The 21,742-nt window shown below is 40.5% G+C and overlaps 1 protein-coding gene across 4 annotated transcripts in view; it reads left to right on the top strand.

Moving 5' to 3' along the window:
- Positions 1-21,742, top strand: part of MCC (MCC regulator of WNT signaling pathway) — a 183,230-nt gene that overhangs the window by 126,660 nt on the left and 34,828 nt on the right. For 3 of the 4 annotated variants that reach the window (XM_059873450.1, XM_059873451.1, XM_059873452.1), the window contains 5 exons: positions 2,557-2,693; positions 7,165-7,328; positions 11,987-12,193; positions 20,905-21,051; positions 21,350-21,439. In XM_059873450.1, coding sequence (XP_059729433.1) covers positions 2,557-2,693; positions 7,165-7,328; positions 11,987-12,193; positions 20,905-21,051; positions 21,350-21,439 — 745 coding nt within the window. The remainder of the gene's footprint in view (positions 1-2,556; positions 2,694-7,164; positions 7,329-11,986; positions 12,194-20,904; positions 21,052-21,349; positions 21,440-21,742) is intronic. The other variant, XM_059873449.1, reaches the window with a different exon arrangement.

The raw sequence follows: 21,742 nt of genomic DNA, 5'->3' as shown, positions 1-21,742 counted from the left end.
TTGCACCTGGTCGTGAAGAAAGCAATTGGTGCAGAAGTAACTGAAAACCACAGGCTTTTTTCATCAATCCTCCCATCCTCTGTGTTTAGAATGGCTTGATCTGGTCTTAATTGCCCCCAACTTACCATGACATTCCAGCAAGTGGGACCATCAGGCCCACAACAGAACAAATGCCCGCTTTTTGCAACCAAGCTGTTGCTGATGGCAACAATAGGGAAGGTGTAATGCCTCCACCTTCTGGGTGGTGTGGCTGGAGTCCAGTGGCTGGTCATTGTCAGCTGTCAAGCACTTTGCATTTCCAGTGCCACTGGAGGACTCTTTCCTCTGTTTTGGAGAAAGGAAAGTCTCAAATAGCATCTTTTGTTACTGCCAGCATCAGTTTTAATGGCAGAATTTATATTTGTGATGTATCACTGCCCTTGAATTCCCCCTTATTCTTGCCCTCAGTCTGTTTTCAGTCTGTTCTCTGGTGATGGAGCCTGATTGACCTTGCTGCCACATTATCAGAAATGGATTTCTGATCTTTCTGGTCAGCTTTTAAAACCATTAATTCATTTAGAAACTGACTTCTGGCTTGAGTCATCAAAAGGATGATAGTCCTACTGCGTGACGTACTTTTCACTGTCCCAAGATACTGAGGGGACTTAAACTGAAAAACTCAGTACTATTGCTAGCTAGATGAGGCTGTGTTGTATTTTAAACAGAAAAATCTGTGCAAGAAGACCCCAAAGAAGAGTGGTGAGAAATTATTATGTGTGCTGTTGATTTAAGGCCAGAACTTTTTATCCATTTGAGAGGTAATTTGGGTTTTAAAAATATAAGACTAATTGTTTCATAAATAAAAAAAATCAATTACCTTCAGAGGAAAAATTACAACTGTTTGAGTGCTTGGTAATTGTTTTGTCTAAAGCTAATTACTAGTGGCTTTTTTTGTGGCTAATAACAAACTTGTTCATGGAACATTAACTGACACTTATGTGTCTTCATTACACTGTTTTAACTCCTGCTATTCATGACTAGGTTCTGCCACTCTCTTTAACAAGAGAGTGGTAGAACCTAGTCATGAATAGCAGGTGTTAAAACATGAATATTTCGTGGTACTTCCAAGACCTTTCTTTGATGAAAATCTCAGTGTTTACAAGCTGACCTGCATTTTGTTTAGTAATAATATTCACTAAGTGCTTCTGCTAAAGTCACATTTTCTTTGCAGTGAAGCAAATGTAGGGGCTAGACGAGCATGGCAGAAATTGCCTCTCACTACCTTGGCAAGCAAGCTGGAAGTCCTTTTTTGGGTTTTATTGAGGTACATAAGTTCTCACCTCTGCAGCTCTGAGAGCAGACTTGACTTCTGTCATTGATGCCTGCATGTATGGGCCATCTTGTCTACTGTTTTGCCTGACAAATCGAGACACACCTCCAGGCTGAATCCTGCAAGAAACACTCATCACCATGTAGCACACACACAACAGACCTAACATTATAGGTACCCCTCCCAGATGCAGATCCCCAGATAGGTCTTTGCTGTTTCTCATTGTTTCCAAAGCCAGATAGTTCCATTCTCACACTTTTGTGCTGAATCTGCAGCAAAATTAATCTGTGCATGTGATTTAGTATGCAACAAAATGATGGGTGTTTGTTTTCTATCAGAGGGGGCCCTGCACCTGGATAAACTGGTGGTTTTCCAATTTTAAAATAGATACTTTAATGTAAAAACAGTTGCTATGAAAGTAAAAAAAAATAATAAATCTGAGTCAAATCAGCAAATGGATCAAAAGAAAAAATGTTTACACATGTTCTCAAGCAAAGCTATTATTCATTTACTTATCTTCTTTCCCAGTGCTTTGAACTCTTTGTGTGGAGATGGGAGAGAAAAGCCCTAATTTTTTAAGCTCATTAGCTTTAGCTAAAGTATTCTGTGTCCTCAATTATTTTAGTTGAACCAGCTTGACAAATAAACTAAAACCTAGGTAATTGAGGCTTTTCCTTTTCCACTAACTCCAGCAGTTCAGTTCAGTGCTCACTTATCTGTTCCTCTCTCTTTTGGGAAGAGAAAATAAAAAATCAACCTGTCTCCAAGAGTATTTTGGTTCACATATGCAGGTACATGCATGTGCATGATTACTTTGCACATGAGGTGGTGACATCCTTGAACTGAGAAAGAGACCAAAACCAGTTATATCTAATCCACTTTGGGATCAAAGCCACTTGTGCTGATTTGTGTAAATTATCAGCCGGGGAGTTAGCTTCAGAGCAGTCTGTGTCCTTGCACACATCCTTGCTAGCACTCAGTTCCACCCATTGCTTTTTTCTCCAGTGGCCAGGAGAAATAATAGAGTTAGGAATTAAGAAATGGAAGCCAGGCACCAACTGCTGCAAGTGGGTGTTAAAGGCATGACACAGTGGCTTTGCAGTGAAGAGTTTAAAGTCATCTCTACTGACTGGACAAAACATTTGTGTGAATTGGATCCTGTGGTTCAGTTACGGGTCTGAAATGAGTGTCACGAAGATGCACTTTTCCTCAGAGAATTTAATTTCTGCCTTTGCTCTCTCTGCCAGGGAGGAGGACGAGTACTCGGAGCTGCGGTCAGAGCTGAGCCAAAGCCAGCAGGAAGTTAATGAAGACTCACGCAGCATGGATCAGAACTCTGTCTCAGTGCCAGAGAACCAGTCCACCATGGTCACTGCAGATGTGGGTGAGTTGTGTTCTTAGCAGAAGTGATGACTTCCCACAGCAGAAAGGTATCATAGCTTTTGAAATGCAAATCCAAGCATTTGGTGAGGAAATGAATTAATGTAGGATGTGTTAATCACAATTGATGCTGAGCCTCTACAGGACTGTGAACTTAGATGTGAAGTAATCTTTGTGCCTTGATTGTAGAATCGTAGAATCATTAAGTTTGAAAAAAATCTGTGACATCATTGAGTCCAGCCATCAACCCTGCACCACCGCCATGTTCACCATTAAATTTGTTGTCCTCAAGTGCCATACCTACATAGTTTTTAAACACTTTCAGGCATGGTGACTCCACGCACCCCCTAGGCAGTCTGTTCCAATGCTTCACAACCTCGTCCATGAACATGTTTTTCCTGATATCCAGTCTAAACCTCCCCTGGTGCAGCTTGAGGCTGTTTGCTCTTGTCTGTTCACTTGTTACCTGGGAAAAGAGTCTGACCCTCACCTGACTGCAGCCTCTTCTCAGTTGTAGAGAGTAGTAAGGTCCCCCTGAGCCTCCGTTTCCCCAGAAGCAGACCTTCTAGCAGAATTCTGGTGTAATCCTCACTATGACAGATTTCCAGAATTCTCTGCAGTATTCTGTTCCTGTTTTCTATACTGTATTGTTTACGAGTGCAGGACCTGCAACAACACATTTGTATTTTCATATCTACAATTTCTACAAGCATTGGTACAACAGTATTAATAATAATGTGACTGTGAAGTGTCTGACCTAGGAATTCAAAATATTTAATAGAGGTTTTTAAAGTTATAAAAAAGCTAATGTATTGCTTTCAAAAGCTAGTGCTTACTGTTAAGTTCCTATTTAAACAGATTCTAATATGAGGGTTTTTTCATTCTTAATTTTCTTCTTACCAAGAAAAAACTAATTCACTTTTCAGGGTCTATTTTGTCTTCATGAAGTGAAGCTGAACCAGGCTTTGTGGATATAAACAAAGTGGCAGGTTCTGTAAGTTTGTTCTAAAAATGAAAAACATGGCAGTAGAATGACATACAATGCAGAGACCTAGAAGATAAGGGGGATAATGTTTCTTTTTCAAAACCCAGCAGACAGATAGCTCTGGAGCCATCCAAGAATTGTTGGTAATAACACACTCTGAGAAGGAACAGGATGTGGCTGGGGAGGAGAGCTGTGTGGAGGTACAGGCAGTACCTCCAGATAGCTCTTGTCTCTTTAGAGACAAGCGTCCTTCTTCAGCTCCGGGACATGAGCACAACACAGCACACAGCAAGCGCAGGGATGAAGCTGCAAAGGGGGCATGTGCTGTAGAAGGGAATCCAGGTCACCTAAGACCCCAGAAGCCCTCCCAGCCATTTCTAGAAAAATCTGAAAGAACAGATTGCCCTTGCATAGAAAGGGAGAAACTTATCTCCAGAGCAGGGAAAACTTACCTCTAAACAGGTCCACAAAGCCCAGGGTGCTTGCTTTACATGTGCAACTCAGCACCCTGAGCAGCTGAATCATGCCAGAGCCAGGACTGGTGATCTTCTCCTCCTCTCCTCTCCTCTCCTCTCCTCTCCTCTCCTCTCCTCTCCTCTCCTCTCCTCTCCTCTCCTCTCCTCTCCTCTCCTCTCCTCTCCTCTCCTCTCCTCTCCTCTCCTCTCCTCTCCTCTCCTCTCCTCTCCTCTCCTCTCCTCTCCTCTCCTCTCCTCTCCTCTCCTCTCCTCTCCTCTCCTCTCCTCTCCTCTCCTCTCCTCTCCTCTCCTCTCCTCTCCTCTCCTCTCCTCTCCTCTCCTCTCCTCTCCTCTCCTCTCCTCTCCTCTCCTCTCCTCTCCTCTCCTCTCCTCTCCTCTCCTCTCCTCTCCTCTCCTCTCCTCTCCTCTCCTCTCCTCTCCTCTCCTCTCCTCTCCTCTCCTCTCCTCGAGTCTCCTCTCCTCGAGTCTCCTCGAGTCTCCTCTCCTCGAGTCTCCTCTCCTCGAGTCTCCTCGAGTCTCCTCGAGTCTCCTCGAGTCTCCTCTCCTCGAGTCTCCTCTCCTCGAGTCTCCTCTCCTCTCCTCTCCTCGAGTCTCCTCTCCTCTCCTCTCCTCTCCTCGAGTCTCCTCTCCTCGAGTCTCCTCTCCTCGAGTCTCCTCTCCTCTCCTCGAGTCTCCTCTCCTCGAGTCTCCTCGAGTCTCCTCTCGAGTCTCCTCTCGTCTCTCTTCCCTTTCCCACTTGATCCAAAAACCACTGCCTTGTGCTTATATAGTAGGTCAGGGCCTAACCTGACCCAGTTTCCATTCCAGGTGTGTATTTGTGAGCTTTTGTGAACCCTCTGACTTTCATCATTCCTTTGACCACAAGCGTCTGCAAATCTTGGGTGCTCCCTTTCCCTGAAGGGTTGGCTCACAGATGACAATGGACAAAGTAAGAACATTATCTCTAGGGATTTCAGCATTTCTTCCATATTTTCCTTCTATCCATAGACTCTGTCCTCTTTGTATGTTGTTTCCATATTCCTGTGAAAATAAATTGCACACACACATATGGATACAGGAATATGTGTGATTTTAAATCCTTCTAGATATAGGTATATAAGGATAAAAAATCATGCTCTAATAACCCATGAGCATGCCCTGATAGAGTGACTGCCCCTAATCGGTGACTTAGTAAAACCAGTAATAGCTCACGTCACTCTGATGCATGTGGATCTGCTGCTCTGTTGCTGCAGGCAATAAAACACCTAGAGGTAGAACTGTATATGCTCTCCAGTCTGTCTTGCAGAGCTTGTGATTGAGCTGTGCTGGTTTTCTGTCAGAAAAAGGGTTCTCACACTGTAAGATACTTATTTTATGGGAGAAGTGTCACCATCAGAACAAATCCTGGCAGACAAGGTCGTGTGACGGTTGTTTAAATGTACAAGATGTTTATTACAGAAGGTGTTATGGAAAAAAGCAAATTCAAGCTAACAAAACACAAGGTTTTTACAAGTAAGCATCTTGCTTGCTATATCCTGCTTGTGACTGAGTGGTGGTATTATGAAGGGCTATTTTGGTATTAGTATAGCACATGGGTGGTTGCTAATTAGGAATTAGTGAAATGACTTCCCAGAAAAAACTTTTATATGTTGCGCATTCAAATTTTTCATGCAGTGCTGTAACATCATTCTAAACTCTTTTTTTTGGTCAGCAGTAGGTTTGTGTTTATGTCTGTTAGGCTATGGAGTTAGGTTAATGATAATGAGTCTGCAGGTTTTTTTACTTTCTGTTCCTCCTATTCCTACATCCAGCAGCTCTCAATCTTCCCTTGCACAGGGAGGTTTCAAGGCAGTCTGCAATAATCTAGTGACTAGTGTCTGTTAAAATTCCCACCCAGTTCAATGCCACACTGCTTTAGTGCCCTGCAAGATCCACAGCTGTGAGACTACCACAAAGTTCTAACCATGGTGAAGCGCTTGCAGCAGCAATACAGGAATCACAACCTCCACCAAGAGTGCCTGCAGCTGTTTTTAGTGGGATAGAGGAACTGCGGGTACGTTGCTGCCTCATAGTGCACCCCTTGTGTGCTGTGGGTAGCTACTGCAGACTCTGATCTAGCCAGTCAGAAATACTGACTTGGCACATCCAGGAGACAGCACAAAGGTGAATTCTGCCACAGGTCTGCCTTAGGACCTGCTGCTGTCCGTCACCAGAGGTGAACCTAAGAGAAACAGAAATAATTATGCGCTAGCAAGGTACAGAGACCCCCTTGTTTTCACAGAAGTGGAGGATGCTACAGCAGTGGGCACTAGAAGAGGTTTGCCTGAAGACAGGAAAGGAAGTCATTCTCTGTGATACTTTACAATTAAAATAGCATTGTTGTATAGGGTGGTAATAGGGTTGTATTGTGAAACATAAGCTCTGGTGTTAGACTCCCTGAATATTCTGCTGTTTTATTTGAAGGAGTAGCTGTTAAATAAAACACAGGCTCTAAGGTGGTTGGTAGGGATCATTTCTGTAAACACCAGGATTTTTTAAAATCAGGCAATACCTAAGTACAACCACAAAAATTCCTCTGAAGAACATCAAGTCATAACATCCCTGAATGTACCAGACAGAAGAATCTTGTATTTACAGAGACAAACGTATGATTTCAATAAAATTAGATTAATAGACCTTGAATGGCCAAAAGAAGAACATAAAAAAAGGTCACAGAATGTAAGCATGTAATATCTTGAAATGTTCTTCAGAAAAGAGGGAGTTTTGAAGAAAGAATGAACACTTCAGATAATCCATGGGGTGAAGCCGTGGGGCGTTGTTTATGAGATGAGAGGTAGCTCGTGATTCCAGTTGATGTGATTATGGTGTTTAAGCCTATCAGTTGTCGAGGAAAAAGTGGCAGAGTGCAAGGACATTCTCTGAACAGTATCAGTCCTGGCTGTTCTGCAGCAGACACTTCCTGGTTAAGAGTTTGTTTTTTCACTGAGTCATTAATTGTTGTGATGTTTGTTTTGTTTTGTCTTGCTTTCTTTTAGATAACTGTAGTGACTTGAATTCAGAACTGCAGAGAGTGCTGACAGGTCTGGAAAATGTTGTCTGTGGGAGGAAGAAAAGCAGCTGCAGTTTGTCGGTGGCAGAAGTGGACAGGCACATCGAACAACTCACTACTGCCAGCGAACATTGTGATTTAGCTATTAAGGTAATGGTAACATTAGGCTCTAAAATGCAGCGTGTTCATTGCCTGAGACACCTGAGCACTTCTCTAATAATCACACTTTGCTTCCAAAGATGTTAAAAGTACTTCACAGGAGTCAACTCGAGTTCACAGTGTGTGTTTGTAAGTAGTAACACACCTGTTCTACGCTTTCCAAGGTCCAGGAAGAGCTACTTTGGACCTCAAAACAGAAATGTATTTGTCCTATACTAATTTCAAAGATAACAGAAATGGGGATACTCAACAGTTAATTTACTTTCTTAAGCAATCTTGCTTATCCAGCAAACAAGCTCTCACCTGCCCAAGGTCCTACAGGTAATCATTGACCAGTGACTGAAAACACACTGTGTATGTTTGTGGTTGGCTAAGTTGTGATTGACTGCCTTAAAATATAAAGCTGTCCTGATTCCAGCTAATTTTTGCAGGAGCCAGGAGAAGGCATGGCCAAGTTATCCTATATCCCTCATTTTCCAGGAAAGGGGGGAAGGGATCCCTTCCTGGTGATGTATTCTTGGGGGTGAGAGTGCAAACTGCCCATTTCTTGTACAGTCCCTTATTAGTATTTTTGCTGTTACTGTTCATTTTCTTACCTCATTGCTGTTTCCAGTCAAATAGTTCTTATCTCAACCCCTGATCTTTGCTTTTTGTGCCTCTGATTTCCCTTTCTATCCCTCCACTGGAGACTGGGAAGTGAGTGAACAGGGGGGGTAGTTTGGAGTTGTTTCAGGGGGAGCACTAAATTGAGGAGCACCATTCCCCAGAGCACAGCAAAAGTTAATTTCACACTGAGCATTGATTGTGCATTAGTTCAAATGAGAAAGCAGTCTCAGGAACAAATAATTCAAGTGATATCTGTATGTTGTGAATGTAACTGAACAAGGAGATGGTTGTTTGCTGGCACATGTGACAAAAGGCACTGCAGTTCAGAACCTGAAAGCAAGAGAGCCACAGAGAATCTTCCTACATACAGGGGAAGACATGAACAAGCTTTTAGTGTCTGGTGGAAAGGTGTCAGTGACTCATTTATACAAGAAAAATTGTACTGACAGTTTGGTCTTGCAGTGAAGAGGTCTCTGACCATTCTAGATGGCTTTGACAGCCCTTCATCCTACTGCTGGGAAAAGTTCCTTCTCTCCCTGGTGGTGCCTGAGGAATGTAACAAAATATAAAGCAATTAATGTTGAGTAGTAATTTGAAGGATGTGTGTATGTTTGACTTCTGGTCTCTTGGGATCACTGTTAAAGCAGTTTATTTGAGTGTCTCAGAGGATTAGGATCAGTACTTTGAATGTTGCCATGTACTTTTTGGAGTTTTAGGGTTAACTGTTTTCAGAGGTCACTATTCACCAAAAGAGAAACTGTGGATTCTGAGAAATAGGTAGAGATCAGCCTGTGTGAGGCCCACAGAAGTATCTGAAGTTTTTAATGGAGCAAAACCCACCCATAAAGCCCCTCTCCACCATTGCGCCCCTTGCTGCAGGTCATTTCTGCTTTCATATTTCCTCAGAGTAAAAAATTGAGAGAATTTTGAAGTGGGTGGAATTGTGAATGGAAACCTGAAGTGTTCTGACTACCTTTTGCCTTGGCTATTGGCTTTTTTCTTCACCAACAGTCTAATGCATTTAAATGTTTTAAATCCTTTAGCTTTGGTGATTCAATTTCACTGGGTTCCTTTTATTGCAGTTGCTGCTGAATTACTTTTTGTTTTTTCTATATAAACTATGTCACCCTAGCTGTCTCAATTGTTTCTGCCCCACAGAAACTGAAAAGATTTTGAAAATAAATTTATCAGACTGTCTTACTAACTGAACAGTTACAAAAGCATACTTTAAGAAAAGGATTTAAGAAAATTTCCACGGAATAGTCTGGTTAATGCTTTGTTTATTTTGGAGATCACATCAGTAGCAGATACCTAACCACCAAAATTTTGCTGATTGAAAAAGCTGTAAATATTTCCAAGCATGAAACATTTAGAATGTGAGAACAGCTGTATTGGGTTGGACCAAAAGTCCATATGGACTGCCTAATGGCAGATGCTAATGGAAAGACAGCATCAAAAATAGCATGCATAGTAGGTTCTTCTCTTTCCTTCAGAGATGCTTCCAGCAAAGTGGGTCTGTAGGAACTTGAACCAATGATGATGTCTTTGTGTTTAATTGTAATGAGTGAAATTGTCTTCTTTCTTTCTATCTGCTGTGTTTTTGGACCTATCTAAATTTTTGGCCTCCGTAAATTCTGTTAGGAATTAATTCTGCCATTGAGTTACACCATGGGAAGAAGTACTGCTTTAGTGTCTTTTAAACCTGATACTTGCTGATTTAATCTGATATCTCATCTGTAACACAACACTTCTTGTAAAGAAAATAAGGCAGAGAGCACTGATGGCAGTGGCAGCAACAAGACTGGAATTACCATGATATGACATCCTGCTGCCCTGTGCTCAGAACAGGACATTGTAATTCAATCCCATACTCTGTGAAATTATACCTGAATTATCTGCTGTGCAGCAACACACCAGATAAAACTGCTCTTTGTAATGCTACTTTGAAGAAAACTAATCAGCATTATTTTACATAGCTGTATCTGTGTAGAGTGTTTATGTTTTATTTTCCGTGGAGGATGGTTGATAGCATATTGGACACCAGAGAATTGCTCTAGTGGTAGTTGCTCTGAGAAGCAGTGGTCTAGGAAGGGGAGGGGTTGGGAAAATAGCAACACTGGAGCATGGGGAATGGGGAGGAAGGAGTCAGCAGCAGAACTTTGCGTTGGAGGGGTGAGAAAACAGCAGGGAAAGTTCGAGGGTGGTGTGGGGGAAGAAGGGAGGGGACAAATCAGTAACAAAGAGGCACTGTTTAAAAAAAGCTGGCATCATCAAAAGAGGATGCTTCTGCCATTACAGAGCTTCTCTTTACATTGTGAGATTAACCACCCTGTGCTTATTCAGATCTTGAGCTCATCGTCATGCTATGTTGAAATAATTTACCTGGTCATAATTTGAGACCTGTGGGTCCAAGTGAAGCTAAAACAAGGGAGACCTGCAGCTTCTTTCACCTCACAGAGATGTTGCAAGCCTTTGCTTTTTCAGAATAGTAATTTCAATTTCCTGCCAAATCTGTAAGTAGAATTACAGTCTAGATTCTCTGATACTCTGTCAATAGAGTTTCATAATTGTGGCTCTAAAATGTATTGCAGTTTTATGTAAGAGAGACATGAAATACAATTCAAAAGAATAAACTGAACAAATAATAAAATTTCATTGATACCTCAAAGTCAGACAAGGCTGAAAACACTGATAAGATTTCTTGTAGGGAAAAAAAAAAAGTGTCTCCAGCTAGGCTTATTGTTTTCAGCTGTAGTCTAGTTGGTTCTTTTGGTCCCTCCCAGTTTAAAGAAGTAAACAAAGCAGTAAATATTCAGTAATATATAGAATCATAGATTCCTAGAATATGCTGAATTGCAATGGACGCATCAGGATATAAATGTTCTTTTGAATAAAACAACTAAATAGATCATTAAATAAATGTTCTTTTGAATAAAACAACTAAATAGATTATTATTAACCTTGGTGCATCTGTTCTCTTCCATATTAGATGTAAAAGTATAGGCTTTAGCTATAACTTGTTTTTGGATTAGTCAATGAAATGAAACTTTCTGCATTACCAGTGATGTCATATATTCTTTTATTTTCCATGTTTCTTCCCATCATTTCAATGCACACTGCTTTCAGGGAGATTAAAAAGCTTAAGGGCAACATTTGGAGTGGTTTTGCTTGTTGCAGATATCGTCCATAGTTAGACATGGAGCACAGGCACAGCATTCACGGGGTAGCAGATTCCAAACCGCAGGTGGCTCCCCAGCAGGCTGTTATGCTGTGCTTCAGCATGAAAGTGGCCAGCCTGACAGTTCAGGAATGGCAGTATTCCCTTGCTGGTGGTGGGTGCTTATAGTTCAGTTTTCCCCACTGTAAGTTTGTGAATGTCCCTTGAACTAGCAGTGTCTACACAGCTCTGAACGTAGAGGTGGGACAGGAAGCGCTGGATGCCATTGTGTCCCAGAGAAGCCCGGCCTTTTTTTAGGTACTAGAAAGGCTGTAACATCCCTGTAAGCCTAGTCAAGGCCAGAGTTCTTTCTTTTATTTTGCTGTCACCTCAAGGAAAGAACATACTCAGGGATATGGGAAAGAGGAACCCTCTTTTAATCCTCTCCCACTCTTTTAATTGCCCTTTTGTGGCATTAGTCTAGCAATAAATAAGGCCCTATGCCATGCACATTCACTGACTGCTCATTTCTGCCTGTTACTCAGCAGGCAAACAATAAGTACAGTGCTTGCCCAAGACAAGGACTAAAGTATTCTGAGGTTAAACTACCAGGATTGCTGTCATTCACAGGTGACATGTCTGCTTTGGTGTTTGTCAGTATGAAATATTTTAATGAAATGGTCAAACTGTCAAAGAAAATAAGTAATAATTTGGTTTGATATTACTTAGCACACAAGAGGAGCAAACTAATGGTGTTGAGAGGCTGGAAGTGTATATATGAGTATGTAGAGTTGCCTGTTAACACACAGTTCTGTTCCATCTACCAGTTAATCCTGCTCAGTTGTCTTTGACCCTTTCTGTTTGTTGATGACTGTGTTTTTTGCAGACTGTGGAGGAGATTGAGGGAGTGCTGGGACGTGACCTTTATCCAAACCTTTCTGAGGAGAGGTCTCGGTGGGAGAAGGAGCTGGCTGGCCTGCGGGAAGAAAATGAGAGCCTCACAGCCATGTTGTGCAGCAAAGAGGAGGAGCTCAACAGGACCAAGGCCACCATGAATGCTGTCCATGAGGAGAGGGACAGGCTGCGTAGAAGGGTAAGGCTGCTGTACAGATGATGCCTTCTTCTTCCTCCAACCTGTGTGGTTTTGTCACCAGAACAGGCTTATCTTTAATCTCTCTTCCTGTGCTGGCTGTAGGGCTTTTTGCTTTCAAAGCTGGGCTGTACAAATGTCAAAACTAGGACAGAACTGAACATAATTGAAAAAGAATGTGTGAAAAACAGCCAGCGTGCACAACAACCTGATTTCAGAAATCAGAAAAACTGATATTCATCTTAGAGGAAGCATACGTAACTTGGATATAGAGAAAGCAGATGTTCATCTAGTAAATTTTCCTGTGAGGCTATTTTTTCCTGTAAACAACAAATATTTCTTTGTTTTTGGTGGGAATTCAATTTGTGATTAGGAGAAAGATAAAGAGCAGGACTCCTGTCAGTGGGCAGTAATTCTCATACTGAACAAGGAGTAGTTCCAGCCATGTCCTGCTTCCTCTCTACATTCTATGATGCTTTAAGGTCAGATAAAGGCTTTGTGCTTTGTATGGAGTCCAAAGTGAGAAAAAACCAGGGGGAAGATTTCTTCACAAAAAAGATTAAAGATCCAAGAGAATGTGACCTCAATCTCAGTTACTTTTAAAATTTGTTAACTTTTTACCCGGTAAATTTGCAGAGTTTTGTCTAAATAGGAAGTTTTTTTATTTTTAAAACTGGCAGTTTCAAGTTTGTGTTCAGTCTAAATGACAATTCAGACCACCATATCATGGTAAACTATTGCAAGTAGTACTCTACCCGTTGGCAGCAGATTAGCTTTTTTTGCTGTTCTAAACTAAGATTGTTCTGCAGTGACTGTGCCATTATAGCGTGAGCCTACATCATGTGAGATTCGCAATCTTCAGGTATGAAGAGCCAAATTACCTTTTCAAAACTGCCTGTCTTCTCCTAACACTAAGAAGGCATGTCTGATGAGGCAAGAATAGTAATCTTGTATCATATAAAGCAAGATCACTTCAACTTTTCCTTTGTAAATTTTTCTTTTATTATATACCATAGGTTGTTTTCAGTCCTGACATTTTTGGACTGATGGTGACAGTTTTTTGTAGTGGAGGCAATACTACCCCTTGAGCTACAGAAGTAGCATTTATGGACTGGCTGGGTTGTTGCCAAACTGGGGGAGTGGACATCAACACAAGAAGGCAGAGAGTTGAAGTCTGTGCTTGAGAAATTTGCTTAGACCAATGCAGTTATTGACACTCCGGGTGACACAGATGAATACTGAGCTATCAAACAAGAGAAAGATAGGTGGCCTTGATTATACAAAAGGATTCCTGTTTTGAGAAGTAGGGCATTCAAGTTAAGGGGCTTAAAAGAATGGTAACGGGAATTTATGCTGACATCCAGGAGCTTCTCAGTTGAGAAACAAAAAAGGGGAAGGAATTGGTGTTGTACCCTCAGCAATTAACATGGCTGAGCCATAGTAGTAAATTCAGTCCTGTGAGGTACCAGAGAAGTTATTTTCAGAAGGGCTTGGAAAAACTCTGTAAGAGTGGTGAGATCTGACCTGGAATGTTATATGTCATTTTTATCTCTTAAAGGTGCAGTCTAAATTGGCAAAAAATGATGTAGACAATGGTCAGAGAAATGGTCGTTGTCTGTACAGTAGAGACTTGTCCTGTTCAGCATGGCAAAGCAAATTCTTAATTTGTTTTCTCTTTACAAATGCTAAGAGAAAGAAAACAAAAATTGGAGTGATGACTCTCTAAACTCAGGGGAAAAACTGGAGCAAGAACAGGATAACACAAACCACTTGTGGCTGTATGAGGCCAGAAGTTGGACTGTGAGGTTTCCAAGATACAGGAAGATTATGGTTCTGAAGAAACACTAAGGAGTACTACTTTCTAAATGGAGCTTTAAAATATTAAAGTTATGTTTGTACAATGAAATACATGACTGTGCAAGGATACCAGTAAAATCCAGGATCATTACATTAGGATTGTATCCAAAGGAAAGCAGAAAAAGCCAAGTTAACACAGCTGCATTAATTCTAGAACCAGCCTTAGCATCTTTTCACAATTCTGCTATGTTTTGTCTGGCTGCCAGCAGTTCCAGTTCTCTGTTATGGAGGTATCTCTGATGGAAGCAGAATTAAGGTCATCAGCTTGTTTCAGGTCTTTGTAACTACAGAGAACTTTACTGAAATCTGGTAATTAATATCATCCTTATCATGCAGAACAACTGATTTATTACCCCCACCAGAGAAGTTAGTTTGTGACATATGACCCTCTCTGCACACTATGTAATTGTTGCACTGGAGACCATATTTGCATTTTTAATGTAGCTTCATGTCCGTAGTGGCAACAAAATAAATGTTTTCTTTGACCTATGAAATATTTTCTATATGCCATCTGAACTCAAAAGTCACTTCAGATTATTTCCCTGGAGAGTGGGAAAGGAGATCCAACTAAAATTTAGTTATTGTCCTTCTCAAATTAAATTGGGTGAAGTGAACAAGCTTGAAGTTGACCAGATCAATACATCTGTTCCTTCAGACCAATGCATGCAATCAAGCAGAGTGCTTTCAATACATTTTTCTCAGGCTTGTTGGAGATTTAATTTAATTAGGTATTTACTGCACTCAGTTAACAGATTGAACTGCTCTCTGGAACAGTAGCTAAGAAACAACATACATTCAGAGTTTGTTTCTCACAGGTCATTAGCAAGTGAAGTAATTGCTTACTTCAGTAGGTTGTCTGCAGTGTAACAGCTAATTTCATAATGCAGAGGTTTAAAAATAACCTTGCTGCATTAAAAATAAAATCTATTTAGATCCGGGCCAGTCAGTGCCCTAGAAACTGCTTACACAGCTGACCATAATCCTGAAACCAGTAATACAGATAAGATGGTGGGGAACTTCTGTACCAGTCTGTGGGATGATTATTATTACATGAGAATAAGGCTGTAATCAGGTCAGCACTATTTACAACTGCTATACAGAGTAACAGGCTTAAGTAGTACAAGAAAAAGTAATACTTCTGTTCTTACACAAAAGCCCTTGTATTCAGCAGGATATTCAGATGAGCACCAGTGAAACAGCATATAAACTCCATCCTGAGGGTAAAGTAAAAATCGTGAGTTTTTAATTACTGCCCATAAAAGTTGTCAGATGAATGGTACCTCAGCACAGTCTTAAAGAGTTGTTTGACCTAAAAGACAGTGGGTGTGGGCAGCATTCAGGCTTCCCTGAGGGTGTTCTGAGGAACTAAGTCTGAAATGAAAAGGCAGTTCCAGCTCTGGAAGTCTGTTAAGTCTGTTCTGCATGAGCCATAGGTCTGCTTGTTCAGTTAATCCCATGTTTCTGGTTGTGAAGGTTTTTCTGTACCTTCTCTAAACTCAGCCGAAATCACCAAACTGACCAGAACAAAAACACTTCATTAGCTGTCTTAACTAAGACCCTAATGGAAACAGTCTGTGGAGTAGTAGAAAATTAGCATTTTATGTGTGATGCCATCAGTTGCCCACATGCCACTTTGATTTGAGCAGAGGGCTCTTCTAAAATATGTGGTTCTTGTGAACAGTTGAAACCTACCCATGCAACAGCAGGACTCAGATCCTTGGCCTTGCAGGTGTTCTTGGGCCCACACTGTTCTCAGCTGGCAGGGTCTGCTGGACTCTGTTTTTTAGTCATTCCTCTTGGGATCAGAAGGTATTGTTCCAGATTGCTGGAGAACGCTGATACATTATGGGCCCTTAGAGATTATTATCTGCTTGCATAGCTTAAGGTGACCCTGGAGCTGTTGTGTCTCCTTTGTCTCTTGGAGAGCACCAGAAACCTCAGGTAGCAGCCCAAAGCTTTTTCCATTCTCTGTATCCTTCACTTGCATGGTATTTGCTTATGCAGCAATATCTCCTCTTGGGTGTCAACAAAGTAGAGTTTTATTTCTGATTCCAAACTTACATGCAAATGCTCAGTGTTTAATTGACCTTATAGATACTGGGAAAGATTTCTTTACCATACTCAGTTGATCACAAAAGACAATACATAGGAACTCAGCAAACTTTGTTTGCTCTGGTGGTCATGATATAGGAGAGGCAGAGAGTTATCTGGCTGAAAATGATCAACACTAGGACTAAATGAAAGGTAAGGCTTTTTTTTGGCTGGGAAATACAAGACCCTCACCACTCAGAGCAGCTCACATTGTTACACTGGTGTTTGATTTGGCATCTTCTCCTCCACAAATGTGCAGTATGCATGAATAAATGCATAAGTGGGAGAAGTTCACTCCCTGTGGAAGTACTTTGTACTTTGTCTTCTTCCTCTGTATAATAGGGGAAAGGAAATGAAGCAGCATTAAAATGCTGAGGGGGAAAAGTGCTGCTACTTAAAGGGTTCAAAGGTACTGTATGATGAAACAGGTCACAAGTTGGGTAGAATGAAAAGAATCACAGGCATGTCCCTCATTTGAAACTGGATTAGAAACAAAAGCAGCAGGTGTCATTTGAATGTGGAAATCAGTGACAGAAAGAGGCAGTTCGTAGCTGTGGTGTTTTATTTAGCATATGTTAATGAATCATGTAGTTGTCACTATGCATGTGCAAAATAAAAAGACTGAAAACATACTTCTCAGAGTCTTGGTTACAAATAGTGAGAATATTCCACTGAAATATTTTTCTGTAGCCCGTGATGCATTTGAACAAACATGTCTGTGATGCCTATTAATAGCTTATTAATTCTTTCATAAATTGAACATTGCTATAGTGTGTCAGCCCTTTTCTCTTCTACTCTTGCTTTCTTTTTATTTCGTTCTTAAGGTGATAAGAAATTACCTTTAATTTTTTCATTATTTCCTACTCCAATTCTCAGCATTCAAAGGAAAAAAACCCAGAAATTAAGCTCAACAGTTGGTTCACTTGCAAAACATCAAATACTAATAAGTGACATTTCAAGTTACTTTTGTTCATGTTAATAACTTGAGAACATCTGTTTGCACCTGACCTTTCTTTTGTATCTAGGCTGTCCATTGCTCTGAAACCTAATGGTTCTGTTACCTTGTGTCATACTTAACGCACCTGCTCCTGCTCTTTCCAGGGTTCCAGCACTTCTTTGCTTCTGTAATTTCTTGGACTTCCTTCAATCATTTGGAAGATCTTTCCCTATATTTTTTTCTGGATTTCACAGACACTTCCTTGGATTTATCCTTTTTCCCTTCATTGTCAACTCCTTCTTTTTTTTTTTTTTTTTTTTCTGACAACAAAACAAGATCTGCTTGCCAGACAGTTTCCACCTCATTTTAGTGCTTCAGGAGTTTATGGCAATTTTTATACCCTTCTGCATATTTCTGTTTTTATACTAGTGTGATGCAAGGACTCAAGAAATTTTTCTTTAAATCCTTCATGTTTATTCCTCCTCCCAAACTCAGAAATCCACACTCTTCCTGTCTTAAAGTGTGACTTTTTTGGGTTTGTTTCTATACTTGTCTTTACCCATTGCATTTTGCCAATTTTGTCATTGATTTTGTGTAAGATAGTCCCTTCCTCTCCCTCCCGTTTCCAAGTGTTTGTATCTCATATGCAGTACTGCAGTTTACCTTCATCCTATGAATTAATCTTCAGAATAATTTGTATTACATTGGTAGTGGTGCCAAAGGCTTGACACAGGGAGTGAGACATTTTTTAATCCTGCCTTTAAAACCAGTCTTTTCATAACCTGTGCATTCCCCAAACCAGAAAATAAAATGGCTCTTCTGAGCTCTGATTTGGGTTTGGGGTATTTTTTTCCCTTCTTTGGTCATTCTTTATTTTTTCTATAGAATAGCTACCAGTGTAAGAGATGTTTTCTGACGAGATGCTGCTGGAGGTTTTGGTGACCAGAAATAGTTACCTAATGTGTCTCTGGGCAGTGTGGTAGATGGGCAGCCCGGCCGTGAGATGCTTGGTGGATGTGTGAATTGTGAGATGCATGATTTTGCCGGTCAGACAAACTTACCCTGTTATCCAGCTCAGAATTAGCATCCAGTACTCAGTGTTGCTAAAATTAGTGCAGTTATTTATAGCAGTCAGTTCAGCATGTAATTTCATAAATGAAGGCCTGACTTAGTAAATACACCAAGAAAGACAGATAAGCAGGCAGCTTCTTTTCGTGGTTGCTTGTATGATACAATATTAAGGCAGTAAGTTACACAGATTAATAACTGTGCTGTGCTCTCAGTTTTCTTCTAGAAGTGCTTTCCTGAGCAAAGCTTTACCTTACTGCCCTCTTAGCTGGGTTAATTTCTCTTTCTGTTGCCAGTGTTGTTTTACAGATTTTTATGAATAATTAGTTTTGTAATCCTGACCGAAAGTCATTCACAGTAAGAAAACACAGAATAAAGGAAACCTATCTGCATTAAAGGTTTGTGTGACACAGTCTTCTCATAAGGTAGTTCTAAACTTCAGAGTCTACCAACACTTGGCATTTAAGCAATTTTACTACTCTCTTTCCTGGTTGCATGTAAATTTGAACTGTTATTTGCTTTTGATCTGCAATCTTCCAGGACTGTCTTCTGAGAATAGGTGAATATTTTGGGAATTTTTAAGCTGGACATGGAGGCCAGGGGTTTTTTTTTATAAAGAATATATCCAAACAGTCTTCCTATTTGTTTGCTTTTCAACAGTGCTGTAAATTCAGCACGTGGAGAATTTAATTTGGAACAACCTGGGCTGAAAGAAACAGTAACAAAATGTCAATAACGTAATGAAGTTTTGGGGTTGCTTTTTTTTTTTTTTTCTCAGTGTCAATGCCACAGTACAAATCCTGTCTGCACTGACATTCCACGTCTGCAAACAAAAATATACATGCATGGTTTATTTCAGGTTAATGCATATCAACAGGCTGAAAATATTGGTTTGTATCAATAGAGCACTTTTGTCCTTAAGATTTGCATTAGTACAGCTGTACCATGTTGAAGCTAAGTACGTTTGTATGATCAAAGGAGGCCTCAGCTGCAAATATAGAAGATACATACTATGGATGATCACTTCATACACTCTGCTCTGTTAACTGCATGAGATAACTGTATTTATGATTCATAATTCTGGGTCAAGCACCCATATCCATTTTTCAGCAAGTTACTTTTAATATTGGGGGATTTGATTTGAAGTTTTGTGTACTTTAGTTGTTTGGAATAATTTTGTTCAAGGTGTAGAGCTCCTCCACTCCTGAACAGGGAACTCAGAAGTCCAGTGTGACTTCATGTGTTTTTATTATTGCCATCTATGGCTTTTTAAAAATACCATGTTGTGTGTGTTATGTAAAACACACAGACCGTTTTTACTTTTTTTGTAATTTGTAACTACCAAAAACTTCTTTTGACACTAAGAGTGCAGGCAGTCTGTCCTTCAGTTTGTATACAACAGAGGGGGGAGAAGCAGGGATACTCTTCAGGAAATAGGAGCAGGCTGTAGAGGATTGTAAGAGGCATAAAATACTGCCTTGGTGACTGGAGAGCGTTCCAACTTGAATTCTTTCCTCTCTACAGTAGGTTGAAGCATCTGTTGTACAGAGAACACGACTGCTGCTGCTGCTTCAAGCAGAGATTGATAAACACTGTCCACATGCACCTACACCTAAGAAAGTCTAAGCTTTGATGCAGCTTTAATCCTGGGCGTTTTTGACTAAGGGACTTCAGCTTGCTTGGTACAAATGTATTTAGTATAAAATCCCACCTTTCTTTAGACAATATGAATCACAGTTGCATTTCATGCTACATACAAGGAGAGATGTCAGATGGGCTGAACTTTACTTGACTGGACTTCTGATAAAATTTCACAAGTTCAGTTTTGTGGAGAAGCTGTTCCAACAAAATCGCATAGAAACCTGTGTATTTAAGGACAACTGTGTTCAGGGGAATTCCCTCTTTATATGGTTTCCTTTACCTTCTCCATCTCACACTGTTCGAGATCTGTGAGAAAAATGAGCTCTGTCACTTTACCTTGTGTCATAAAACTGTTGTGTTAAGTAGACCATTTATTCCTTGTCTGTTAACAATTATTCCAAGGTAAACACTATAATCTTTAGCACAGCTATAGTTTGACTCTTGCAGACCTTTCCTTCTTTTTTTAACCTTTAAACTGGAAATCTTTTAACATCAGTTCTACAAGTATCTGATGTGTTATGAGGACCATGCAGTGTTTGCAGGGTATGTTTACAGAGAGCTTTTGCAGACTGTTGGTTGAGTACTTTGGTGGGTTTTTTTTTTTTGTCTGTACATTACTCACTAAATGGTAGTTTTAGTTGACTGTAGTTTCAAAGCCTGATTAATTTTTTAATTTCTTTAACCTTTAAATATGACCAAGTCATCATGTGATTTATTTATGTCAAGAGTTTTTTTCAGCACTGGAATTTTCCTTTAACAGGAGGATTATCATTTGATTTCTTTAGCCATCATCATCTTAGGCTGGAGCTTTAGCTTTACCCCAAAGAGAATAATTTCTATACCTATAGTATAGAAACTTTGCTGGAACTGCTGAGTACTTATTCTACAGTATTCTTCATATTTCCACATTGCACACATTTTAAAAAACTGATAGCAGTGGGATTTAAAAATAACCTCCACTCATCTGCTCCCCATGTGATAACTTCGCAGCCACCACAGTACAAAAACGTAACTTCTGTGCTGAAGCCAGAAGCAATTAGACTTGGCTAGACAATGAGAAAATCTCCAGACTGTTTGAACCATAAAAGTGAAAAAATCAGAATGTTATGTTTTATTGCAGGTTCGGGAGCTGCAGACTCGTTTGCAGAGTGTGCAGGCCACGGGCCCGTCCAGCCCGAGCCGCCTTACTCCTGCCAACCGCCCCGTCAACCCCAGCACAGGAGAGCTGAGCACCAGCAGCAGCAGCAACGACATTCCCATCGCCAAGGTGGGGTTTGTGTCTTTGTAACCCTTCTCCTGACCTGGGAAAAGCAGGCTTCGTTTTGTGCTGTGCAAGCATGGGATTAACTGGGAGATCTTTAGGGGAGTCCTGAGCAGGTCCATGAACTTGAGCTGTGGAAGGGAATTAAACATTATTGATTGTAGTTCTCTCAGTTACAACGCAGGGATCAGTTCTCTAGTAGTTTGCCTCAGCTTTGCAAGTATAACTAGAGAACAGATGGGGTTTGTGTGATCTTTATGGGGTGTGGGCTGCTGTGTAACCTGTACAGCATTCTGACTTGCAGATTGCTGAAAGAGTGAAGTTGTCAAAGACAAGATCAGAGTCTTCATCATCTGATAGACCTGTCTTAGGATCAGAAATCAGCAGCATAGGGGTAAGGACTAAGAACTGTGTGCTTGCATGATCCATGTTCAAATAAAAGCATTGTTTTCTTAATAAAATTAATAATGTGGACTATTTGAAAATACTTTCAAAGCTAGTTTGAGCAAAATACATCAACAAAGAATATTTCACCCAGAATTAAGATCTCATTTTCTCAAAACCAGTGGCTAGAAGTCATTCTCATGAGTGACTTTAAGAGGGAAATTTTGGAGTCAGTTCCACCAAAATATTCTTCAGGAAGACTCTTCAGTTTCATTTCACAACCTTCCATCAACAGTGAACTGGATTCTGGTTT

The sequence above is a fragment of the Haemorhous mexicanus genome, chromosome Z (genome assembly GCF_027477595.1).
Source record: "Haemorhous mexicanus isolate bHaeMex1 chromosome Z, bHaeMex1.pri, whole genome shotgun sequence".
Lineage (NCBI taxonomy): Eukaryota > Metazoa > Chordata > Aves > Passeriformes > Fringillidae > Haemorhous > Haemorhous mexicanus.
This window is presented reverse-complemented; position numbering and strand designations above follow the sequence as displayed.